The sequence below is a fragment of the Dermacentor variabilis genome, chromosome 2, assembly GCF_050947875.1.
Source record: "Dermacentor variabilis isolate Ectoservices chromosome 2, ASM5094787v1, whole genome shotgun sequence".
NCBI lineage: Eukaryota > Metazoa > Arthropoda > Arachnida > Ixodida > Ixodidae > Dermacentor > Dermacentor variabilis.
This window is the reverse complement of record NC_134569.1, coordinates 24,419,711-24,431,945: the sequence shown is the minus strand read 5'-3', so window position 1 is coordinate 24,431,945 and position 12,235 is coordinate 24,419,711. Positions and strand designations below refer to the sequence as shown.

The window sequence follows — 12,235 nt, the reverse complement described above, 5'->3', positions numbered from 1 at the left end:
CCCGGAGCCAGCATCGTGAATGCCGACTGCTTGAGTTGCGTGCCGCTGCCTGTTTCTGCACATTCCATCAAGCCGACAGCTCAAGTTTTCATGCTCGAGGCTGCTTACACCAAGATCTTGGCACCGCCTGTAGTGGCTGAAGCAACCTCCAAAGATCCTATGCTAGCAAAGGTTCGGGAGGCACTGTGGGATGGAACAGAGCTGTGGGAACCTGCCCCGAGACTATATGCACATCGCACTACGCAAATGAGCGTGCAAGAAAACTGCATCCTGTTGGGTTCACGAGTGGCGATTCCTAGTATGTTAACTATTAAATTGAAACCAAAGGCAGACTATTAAATTGAAACCGAAGGCAGCGGGTGGAAGCTTCGAGTGTCAGCTAGCTCGTATCCTTCTGAACTACAGAACAATGTCACATGAGGTTACTGGATGCTCTCCTGCTGAGTTAATGATGGGACGCAAGCTGAAAACAACTTTGACTCTACTGCATCCTGACATGAGATCCACAGTTCTGACAAGGCAGCTAAAGCAGAAGGTGGTCCAGGACAAGAATGTGTATCCGACGCCGCATGTGCAACCAGGGGATCATGTCTACGCACAAAACTTTCAAGACGGTCCGCCCTGGGTTCCAGCGACAGTGACTGCTACGTCGGGCGACCACATCGCTGATGTCACATTGCCGGATGGTCGATACTGGAGGCGGTACCAAGAGCACCTGCGCCCAGATTTTGCCGCACCTGATGTGCCTCCGGCTGCTGTGGCGAAACCGCAAGCCTGCCCATGTGACGGAAGCGTATGCGACCAACAGACCTCTGCTGGGCAACCACACCTGAGCGCCAACTGTGAGGACGGAGCTATACAACACAAAGCTTTGCCAAGAAAGAATTCAGCGCTGGACATGCCAGATGCTCCGGCACCCATTTCTGAACCGCGCACACCCTAAGTGCGAAGAAGTTCGAGAGCCAGATGACCTGTTGTGCGGTATTCACCATAAGGCTTGTGGACGTTGCCTTCCCTGTGTAGGTGGGGAGGGGTGTCGTGTTTGACCACAGTGTTTGCCACAAAGAACGACAGATGGCGACACTGCCCCATCTCATTGGCTAGCAGCGTAGTTCGCGGAGCGCGTGAACGAGAAATAAAGCAGTTGGTCACCGGAGTCTGAGTCGGCTGGTTGCTTGCTCTCATCCTTCCGCTGTATGCGGAGAATCGAACGTTACAAGCTGCTATATTTTTTTAGTTATGTCCTACACAACTGCAAAATGTAGTAATCTTTGGAGGCACTTTCTTGTGCATAAAATTTTCACAACGAGCATTGTGCTGTGGCTTATTCAGTTCATTGTAGACTGCAAAGTGCCTATCTATCCAAACTGCATGTATAATAAGTGAAACTGTGCAAGAAATGACTGGTAAACTTCAACAAATTTCACTCTGGTGCCTTTGTTCACTGAACACGATTGGGGAAATGCCACAAGCCACACCCGATTCACTGCCCTAGAGAAAGGAGGGGAGGCTTGTAGACGAGAGGTTTCCGGAAATGGCCCAGCAATTAGTTAGTTCATCTGACGGTCGGCTTTGGCGGCCAGCAGCGGCCGTAACGAAGTAGTGTAGAATGCATTTTCACTAGAGTTTCTCAGTCCCAGCATCAAGGTCAGTGACCAAATGGCGTCCATCAACCCAGTAGACTTCAAACGTGCCTTGCCTTGGTGTCACACATCACAGGAAAGCAAGAGAGATTTAAGGGTTGCTGCCCTCACTGGCCGATCGTAGCAACATTCAAATGTATGATATGACCAGCACTCTAACAGCACCACCCCCTTCCTTGTACCTTGCCCACAAGTGGCATCTATTTCACATCAACACAAAGCAAAATTTATACTATGCATCATAAGATACCACATAAAAGACCCTTCAGAAATGGTACACTGAAGCTCAGGCTAAGCGAAACATCACTATTACGAACAATACGTTTAACAAAATTTTCAGATCAATTAACTTTTATGAAATCCTGCACTGACTGCCTGTAGTTTCAATGTAAAAATATTTCAGTACCATAAATTTTAGAATATCAAGCTTTTCAGAATAATATTTGTTAATTAATTTCCAGCATAAGTTAATAACCCCTCAGTACTACGAACTTGGATTTCAGAGCCCAGTGATTCAATTTCTGTGCATACCTCATGGCAAACAAGATAGGACGCCAGACAGCATGGCGCACAAAATGGGCGCCTTTATGCATGGCTTTTGGTCACTTCTCGTCTAAAATTTTCAACGCTTATCAAATGCATAATTTTTCAAACTTGTTGTAGTGAAGTGCCAAGAGATGCCAAGATAACGAAGTGGCATCAAAAACATGGAAGCATGTGCACCGCCGCGCCTGCATCGTCCGCAACAAGGACGACACCTCGTAACATGTGCACTCATAGCCTATAAAAAATAATAAATCAAGAAGAAAACTACGAATGAGCGAGCGCTACAAAAGAGCATGCAGCAAATCGGCATATAACATGTGGCTCAAGCAAGCTACGAAAGGCGAAGAGACCACGTCGGCAGGCAGATGGAGCTGAGAAGATGAGCAAGGAAGACACGTTGGCTTGGGTCAGACGTCAACGTTAGAGACGCTAACCGCTGTCAGGGAGACCCGGTTGAGCACTAACGCACGAGGAAACCTCTAATTGACACGTCTTCCACTCACGTCAACCAGCTGACCAATCAGAGCCCGCAAGAGTTCGTCTTCCGTCTCCGCTCCTACAGTTCGTTGAGAGATGCAACACAAGCCAAACTGTGAGTGCACTGTTGTCACTCTGAGCGCTGTGTTGGGACGCTTGGTCTCACTTGCTCCCATGCATTGTGCCCTTGTACTTGTACTTTGAATGTTTGAATATATGTTTGTGTGCGGCGGTTGCTGCCATTCCATCCTTGCTACCCTTGGAGGCATCTCTGACTCACGATGTTAAGCCTGCTCCCCAACCCACACCTTAACACCTGTGCAATTATTTGGACATCCCCATGGCGCTGCCACCTATGCAGCCAATGTATAATAGCAACGGAAATTTCGGATGCCATATGGCCGTCCCAATTGATTTCTTTTTTTCCTGATCTGCATAGTCATAAAAACTGCAGCTATGAACAAAGTCAGTGCCGTTCAGGCTGTCCCCAGGGGCGCAATCGGAGATTGTTGTTTGTAACACATGTTCAGTTTGCGTTCCGCTTTGCCTCACGCAATCGGCCTAGTCAATTACACAACTGGCTAAGTCAATCGTGTGAGGCGAATCTGAACGCAAATTCAACGCGCATTTCAAACAGCTATCTCCAATCGCGCCACTGTACTCTGTCACCTTCGTTGGCAAGGCTGTTTCTCTGCTTTGCAAGAGCCATACAGCTACTGCAATTACATCCACGTCACCTTATTAGAAAACTTCAGTGTCACTAACACTGAACAAAATGGCACTGGCAAGGTCTAACGGCCATGATGAACCATGATGGAAATCGACCATTGGCCTATGTAGTGGTAGGCAGCAAACCATAACAAGAACTTCTGTGCTATGCTGATATGTGCATACGAGTGAACCATCAGTGATCAGGCCTGAGGCCACGTGCGCAGGCTAGACTTTGCTTCCATATTATACAATATTTATAATTACTGAGCACAGTACCCCACCAAGAAAAGAGCCTTCAAAATAGAACTTCTTTTGAACACACAAAACCAAATCAGTAGGCCGCAACAAGTAAGCGCTCTTTTTACGTGAGAAATACAAGAATACTGCATATAGATAATGACAAAAGTGAATGGCAGGAGAGACGAACAAGTACACTTAGGCAGAGCACACTTCTTTTTTCCCCCATCCTTGCTTCCCAAATCTGCATGCAGTGCATACTGTGAGGATCATTGTAATGGACCAGGGGCCACTGAATTAATTGTTGTCATCTAAAGGTCCCAGAACCATAACATAATAATAATAACACATAATATAATAACCCAGGCACCACTGCCTTTTGCCCCACCATAATGTAGCCACAGTGGCCGAGATTTGATCCCACTTTTTGTCGGCCGCTGAACTATGACTACTAAGCCACTGTGGCGACTGTGAACCTGCTTCAAATTTTTGAAGTGCACAACAAACAATACTGCACACACGCATCAGTGCTCACCTTTCCTTTTCGCTTCTCCATGCAAGAACAGCGTGGCTGGCACAGCCCTCCTGCATCCATAGGGCTCCGTGAACGTCTCCGCCTTCGGCTCTTGCGCTGCTTTATGCGGAGCCGCACCGCAGCTGAGCCACTAGCCGAGCCAATGCCCGCACTAGCCACCGCAGTCATGCAGGCTGAATCCTCAGCCTTTGACACACGCCGGGCAGCAATCCGAAGCTTAAGTGGGTCGTGTGTCTGCTCGGGCTGGCGTACAATGGCAAACTCACAGTTAGCTGGAAGGGAGCTTTCTTCATCTGAGCAGCTAGCTGATGAGCATGAGCTGGAGGATGAGGAGGAACATGAGGATGACGATGAGGATGAAGAAGAACACGACGACGCATCACTGCTCGCCTCACTGCTCACGCTGCTGTTGCTCTGAGCCCTCGGGCGATGCTGCAGGAAGTTGAACAACATATGTTACTGCAGTTTATTATACAATGGAAATATGTGTCAATTGCAACAAGCATATTCTATTCTATACTGACACCTACTTCTTCAAAGGCATATCAGAGAGTTTTAAAGTCAAGCCCATGCAAAACAAACGTGATGGTCATTCAGGATGCAACCAAGTGTTCATAATAAGTGAACACGCAATACTAATCCATTGAAATGGCAAAAACATTTGTTTCCAAAAGTAATCAGTCAGCTTACTTTCATTCTTTGATGCTGACCCAATAACTATGACTTCCAGAGCAGACAAGTGCTCATTACTGAGAGCTTTGTTGCAGACGAGCTGTTTCAGAGATTATTTGTACTCGACCATGGTTGTCACACTTATAGCAAGTGGTATCGGTTCCCCCCCACAATCTCTTCACTTTCTTCACTCGATTCTTGCTGACAAAGCCTTGTACCTCAAGGATGACGGCCTCATCCCGCATGACTCTGCAACATTCACTTCATAGTCCACATTGAGAAAGTCCCAAGGTAAATGAATACCTCATACTGAAGCTTCCGTGGAAGACCATACGTTTAAAACATTGGTTCGTAGGTCTTAGCACCATCTGTGTGATAAGGAAATACTTCCGGCAGAACAAAAAAAAATTAAGTGACGTTATATCCATTAAAAAGGAAATCACATCATTTCTGTTGACAAAGGCGCGAAATTTATTTCATTGGCCTGCCATTTAGGGCAGCATTTTCTAATGTCCCACAACTCGAATCGATGAGCATTTCAAACTTTTAAGGCAGAAAGCAATGCGGCGAAACGCTGGCCGTACAGTTGTCGCAATTTCACCCATGCACAGGCCATTTTCATTTCTTTGTGGTCCGAAGAAAGCACTGAGAGTTGAGTGCTGAGTGTGTCAGACGCTGAGCCTGTCAACGAGCGCAGGCGTACGGAGGCAGCTAAACTGAACAATTATCTTGTACAATTATCTGGTGGTTGTAACTGATTACTTTTGACTAAACATGCTGAACAATGACGGAGCGCACTTAGCAGGCACAGCAATTCAGATAAATGTTGACGAGAAAGCTGCATAACACGTGAATGGGATTAATGGTAGCAGGCGAACTTTACAAGCACACCTTTCTGCACACTACAAGAGCTGCAATGCCCCTTTTTTCTAGCAGGTGCTGAAAAAGAGGTATTTTTTTAGTAAGGATGAAGTGAACAAGACTTCACTTTTCTTTTCTTGCATGCTTAAATAAATTTGATTAGCAATTTTTCTCTTCATTACAATGAAATAATATTTTTGCTGGTTTTTAACTATGAAATGAGTTGTCTTTAATAATGCTTGTTCCCACCTCACCTAGTCATGCTTCAATTGCACCTCCGATACCAGTCCACGTTGACATTGGTGACAAATAGTTTTTGACTGCTATTGCCTGAATTCGCAACCCATTTGAATAGACCTGAAAGTCATCCCAACACACATCAGCAGCACTTCAATGATGCGCTGCCATAAATCCACAGGCAAGTGACCATTGCTTCTGATCTCCACAGTGCCAGACTCTTCTAGCCCACACAGAAATCCAGCCTTACGAAAATAATTTTTCATGCAACGCACAATAACCTCCAGCCAAGCTATATTACCATTCCACAGATGTGGTTCGGCGTTCGCTCTAAAGGAGCTTGAAGCCACCACATGTTCATTTTATGTAAGATGTGCTGCCACAATGTCTGTATAATTATGACCATCATGCTCTGTTCTATTATAATAATTGAGCATTCATTATAATTGGGATTGTTCCAAGTGGGGTCGACTATAGTATTGAAAGCACTTGGCCTGCCCTGCACCAAATGCTTTGCAACCAGTAATTGACAGGCTATAAATAACAGTTTAGGCCTCACAGCATACATACATTTCAAGTCTTCATTAAACTCAACACATATGTACAACAGTCTCAGTACATCACTCTTTACCATGACACCAGTGATTATTACACCCTCTCGTGAAAACAAAATGGAGCTCTCAAAACAAAGAAACCAGCAGCTACTTGTCTTCATCAAACAATAGTATATAGCCTTGAAGAAGACAAGTCAATAGCCTTGAAGAAGACAAGCCCACTTGTCGAAACGTTGGCTCCTGCATTCGCCTTGTTCACATTTTCCTCAATAGTATATAAGTGTGATGAGGTTCTAAAATTATCTTGAAGCATAAGTGCCATAAAATTGGCTCTCGTATCCTGTGTCAGCATTCATACAGCATGTCTTCCACTAGGCTTAGGCTGCATAAAGAACTGAGTTATGCAGTGGATGCAGCTATACTCACATGCGTTGTGCACATACGCTCCTCACAATGCCGAGACGGGGAAGTGGTTCCTGTACCAGGCACTCCATTATGAGCTCCGCCAGGGCCCAGCCGTGGTGCCTGGAACCTGGCGTCAGCCATCAGCACTACCCTGCGGTTGCTATGTGCTCTCTCTCCCACCCCCCAGCGCCAGCATGGCTGCCACCACCTCCTCCTGAAATCACATTAGAGTGAATTGCAAACAAATCCTATGCTTTAGTATCACAATGCCGATATATACAGGTGCTTATATGGCAGATGGTGTGCAACAGTGTGGAACATGCAGTGCTTGAGCTGTGCACGGATGCACGGAGTGCACGGATGAAATCCAAGTCTGCCTTGGCATGTGCTCAGCACGAAGAAAACCGTTGACCAGTAGCAATGTATGTTCATTTCCTTTTTGACTGACAAGGACAATGCAAGCAAGCACTGACCACCAACCAAGATGGCCTTATGTAGGTAAGCTTAGAACTCCAGCCAGTGCGCCATGGGGTGACCATGTCACTTGATAACCACACAAGACTTAAGTTGAAGGTGTGGTTACACAGGTTCCCGACATGCTTAGTTTCAGATCCCACAAACAAAATGAAGCAGAGCTCTTTGTGCCAATGCACTTTAAGAGTTTCTGGTGTTTTAAAAGCCAATTCGTTAGCAGCTTGCCATTAGCTACTAGCATCCACTTAGCACTGATTGCCCAATATTGGTAAATAAAAAGTTAATTAGCAAGTTCCTGTTAATTATGCTTGACCTTAATCATCAAAGCTATTGTTGTGTCATGAATCCCCTATTTTATTCATTAGAGACAGTCTCACTGAAATACCCGATTCTTAAACAGTGCAATGGTGCATAGCATGAAATTATGTGAGCCATAAATTGGCAAAGTTTTACCCACTGCGGTGGATGAATGGCTATGGTATTGTGCTGCTAAGCACAAGGTCGCAGGATCAAATCCTGGTCGTGGAGGCCACACCTTGATGAGGGCAAAATGCGAAAATGCCTGCGTGCCGTGCATTGGGAGCATACTAAATATCCCCTGGGGGCCAAAATTAATCCGGAGTCCTCCACTATGGTGTGCCTCATATCAAATTGTGGTTTTGGAATGTAAAACCCCAGAATTCAATTCACATTAGCAAAGTTTGTTGAACCAAATCTCTGAAAGCAACACAAGGAGTGAAAAATGAAGCAAAATTTCCATGTAACCATTTTTGCTCATTTGAACACATGCATGAGCTTGTTCCTACCACAATCCTACTGTGAACAGCGCTTGTCAGCAGGTGGCACTGTGGACAGCATGTATGTGCTGCTGTATGCAAGCTGCACTCTTCCTCTGCAGGGGAGCCTCTTAGCATTATCCAGGTGTTCCCGGAAGTTCTTCCAGCAGCACCAGAATTCTTTCAATATTCACCAGAAGTACTTGGGGATTCATCTCAAGATCAAGTGACATTTATAAAACACATCTCATGAGTCAGGGTCCAACAGATGTCCACAGTGACTGAGTCAAGGGAATCAGAGTCACTATATAGTGTTAATTGCTGAAATTTCTGCAAACTAGCTGATGCTGCAATCCATAGTTCAAGACTGTGTTACAGAGGTCAAATGTGAACATCAAAAGTGTACACAATAAAATATCTGGAAACTGCTATCCTTCTTATCGAAAATGATAAAAGACCTTGCACACAAAGTGGGAATGTTTTCTGGACAGGGAATGTTTAGTGCTAAATATACACTAAAGCCACACAGTTATGGCATGAGTTTAACTCTGTACTGCATAATTGCAAGATAAGTGCTCTGCACAACTTTAGCTTCAGAGCCCTAAATTTTTTGTATAACACATGCACATTCCCTTGGTGATATTAAAGCTGACAAACTGGCATGGCATGCAGATGAAGTTAAATTTAAAGTTAATTAAGCCCTATGATGTGTATGGCTTAACATCTACATTTTGGTGCCGTTAGCATGTCTTATGATGACAAAGCTCCTTGAACCAAGCTGTTCTCTCTTTACATGATGAGGCAACCTCAGCAGCTGATCCTCTCATGAGTTGCCTGCCATGGGTTTCCTGGCTCCAAACGCCCCTCATGACTCTCATTATTAATCTCGATCTCAAGCAACTCTGCTATGTATTTAAAAAAAAAAAGAAAGCAAGACACTGTGCAGCCAAGGCCAAAGAAAAATATGATAGCAAAGCACAGCAGTTTTGCTGTCTGTTAAAAAAAAAGGAAGGCGGCAATGACTACAGCTGGTCGTCACAAACACTTTCCTTAAGGGCAGCGGACGAAAATTCTCATGTACAGAGATTTCACCGCAAGCTGATAAACCCTTGGTGGTCAGAGCTTGCTACTACAGCACCTCATTGCCAAACTGGGGCTTTGAGATGTAAAACCATATTAATATTATTGTAATCACACCTGATGAAAATCTTGATGTTCACTCTCCTATACAACATCCATAGCCTTCAGTACATTCTTCAGTGTTTCTTTCCTCAGTGAATTACCAATCATTAAATGATTAAATGACGACGACAAAATAAATTTATTTTCTTTGTTTATTCAGGTGCTACCAACATACAGGTGAACATACTTTTTGCCATGCATGTGCCCAGCCAGAATGCCCAGTTTTGCTATTTATAAGATTAGGGCAGCGGCTTACACTCAGTCACTTGCAAAATTTTTAGTCACAGATTTTTGCGTTTGTTGGTGTTCTACCTAACCATAATCTGTAAAATGGTAACCTGATGCATCTCTTTGCATTTGTGAGTCCTTCAGCATAATCAAACTTCCTGATAATCTCCATATATGCATCCATTTAGAAATGTAACCTTTGTCAGAAATTAATACAAAGCACAAAAGCTATATTACTACCACTTTTTATATCAAAGTATGCGGGATTCTTATGGATGTCTTCAGCCAATTCACAGCTGGTTTTCCTCATTCTAACAAGTTTCCCCCACGTTTTAAATGTGTGTTAAATTTATGGTGCAGTGTGTATATTTACTTAAGTAAGCAAAGAGAGAAAATAATGCAGAGAAAGGCAGGGAGGTTAACCAGAGGTAGCTCCGGTTGGCTACCCTGCTTAAGTAAGCAAGATTTCAAATACGTACATGGATTAAAATATGCCACTCATTTGTGCTATATTCAAACTGGCCCTCAAAATTTCCTGGGCTTGTTTTTTGACAGTGCTGTATACTTGCTGTCTTGAACTGAACTCACTGCCCACTAGAGAACGAAGGGCCACAGCTTCTTCAGAAGCCATGCATGGGGACGCTCATCCACATCTCACAATGTTGTCAGTCAGAATCAATGCATGCCTTCTTTATTTTCACAGCCACAGTGACCGTTTCGTTCATTTACGAGATTACCCACTGCCCGCATATGTATCACAAATGTCGAAGCGCTATACGCTGCGAAATTAATCAGTGACCTTTGCGAGTGTTAAGGCGCATGATCAATGAAGATTCTCGGGTCATGCACTGGTTTAGGAAGTAATCCGTGTAACACTTAAAAAGTCATACAGAGGGTTTGTACGAGGTACAAAAACAACGAATACCGCCTATACTAAGTTTCAAGTAACAAACTGCTGAGAAATAACATGCCCGAGGGTTTCGACTAGCTTTCCAGCCTTGCGCCCATAGTACCACGGAGCCAAAGGAAAGCTCCTAACGATGTTTCCGTCACTTGGCTCTTCCAAGTTACTTGTAGCGATTTTAGCCCATAAACGTCTTCGTAACATACACGGTGCAGGGAAGCGAAATTTACTTAATTCCTTCAACGGACTTTAATGGAAGCCTATCGCAGGCCTACTTAGCGATCACCGATCTAATTACGAGGCGAGACTCACGTTTGAACTGTACAATGGCACTCCGCAACATATTCTGCCGTCTCAAATTCTGAAATATGGCAGTTTATGCACTATATACACGAGGTTCGAGAGCGTCCAATAACAGCAAACTAGGTGATAGCAGCTTGCCGTGGTAACTATTGTGAGATCGGTCTTAGTTTCTGATAAGAAAATTTACTAGCGCGAACGTCAAACTACGTACAAAAAGTAACGGAGACGAGTAGCATTCAAAGCAAGCTTGGAGCATGGCAGATTATTTTACCATATTATTACAGGCTTTGTGACCACGAGTTAACTAAGCCGTTTGTTGGAGCATTGCTATCCGTGTTTATTGGGGTAAGCTGCTTGAAGCAAGACGGCCAATCCCCGAATGCTAGTCAACTCAAAACGTAACACTGCACTTCCCCGTCTGTGCACGAGATCAATCAAACGATTGTACCTGGCTTTTTCAATTAGACATGAACCCCCCCCCCTTTTTTTTTCTTTCTTTCCTTTTTTTTTTTTTAAGCCCTCTTATCTAAGCGCCAGGAAATTGCATAGCGCCGTGTTCAAAACGAACCTGTAAAGCGAGCCACCACGCGTATGAACGTTAATATTCTGGGTGCAGGAACTGGGTCTAGTGTAAAAATGCGTAATGCTCTGAAAGCAGTTCATCGCATGGCAACTATTTAAAGATGTTGGAACAGGCGCCGCTCTAGCACATCAGCCTCTTCTGGACGTTTGAAGCGTGCGTTGCAACCACCCGCAAACCTTAAGCAGTAGGTCTGTTTCAACAGAAAACTCAGACTACAGCTTGAATATAAATGATGGAAACCGCTAGATTCACATGATTTGAGAGCCTCCGCCGCTCAGCCCTGGTAGCGATTGTGGTAAGGGTCTTCATTCGAGAGGTGCGAAAAATGCTAAAAACTCACCTTTTCACGCATCCATGGCTGATCGCAAGGATTCATAACTGCGCACAACACAAGTGAACACGCACAAGCACTTTTTCAGTCTCATCGTCAAAATTTCGGAAGCAAACCGACAAGAACCGCAGTAGCCTCACAAATGGTGTTTTTCTTGTTTTGAGGACGAAAGCGTTGCCTTCAGAATAAACACATTATGGCCGCCAATCAACATGGCGGGAGTTCCTCGCGGGCGCCGTCGGGGCAAATCCGGAAACGGGACTTGCATACAACACCATACAATGGAAGGGCACAGACAACTTACTGTTCGTTACGGAGGCAGCTGTCGTGGCGGCTGAAGAAAACTGAAACCAATGTTCCCGGAACTTGCACTTGTTCAAAAGTTTCAGACGGCATGCAAAGCGGCCTTGTGTTGAACGACGTGATGAAATAATGTGCAAATCAGCGATCAAAGCATGTTCTTCCAGGTAGCGCTCTTTTTATTGCGATAACAATTATATTGACACTCCAGGCACATTTCTACCGTCGGCGTCGCCGTGAGGTTCCGTATAATGTCCAAGGCCGATAATATCGTCG

The 12,235-nt window shown here is 44.7% G+C and overlaps 1 protein-coding gene across 3 annotated transcripts in view; it reads right to left on the bottom strand.

The window, feature by feature from the left end:
- Positions 1-11,901, bottom strand: part of LOC142571521 (uncharacterized) — a 102,366-nt gene extending 90,465 nt beyond the window's left edge. For all 3 annotated transcript variants that reach the window (XM_075679946.1, XM_075679947.1, XM_075679948.1), the window contains exons 1-3: positions 11,669-11,901; positions 6,900-7,092; positions 4,150-4,581 (exon numbers count right to left, since the gene is read on the bottom strand). In XM_075679946.1, coding sequence (XP_075536061.1) covers positions 4,150-4,581; positions 6,900-7,019 — 552 coding nt within the window. In that variant the 5' untranslated portion in view covers positions 7,020-7,092; positions 11,669-11,901. The remainder of the gene's footprint in view (positions 1-4,149; positions 4,582-6,899; positions 7,093-11,668) is intronic.
- Between the last annotated feature and the right edge of the window lie 334 nt (positions 11,902-12,235).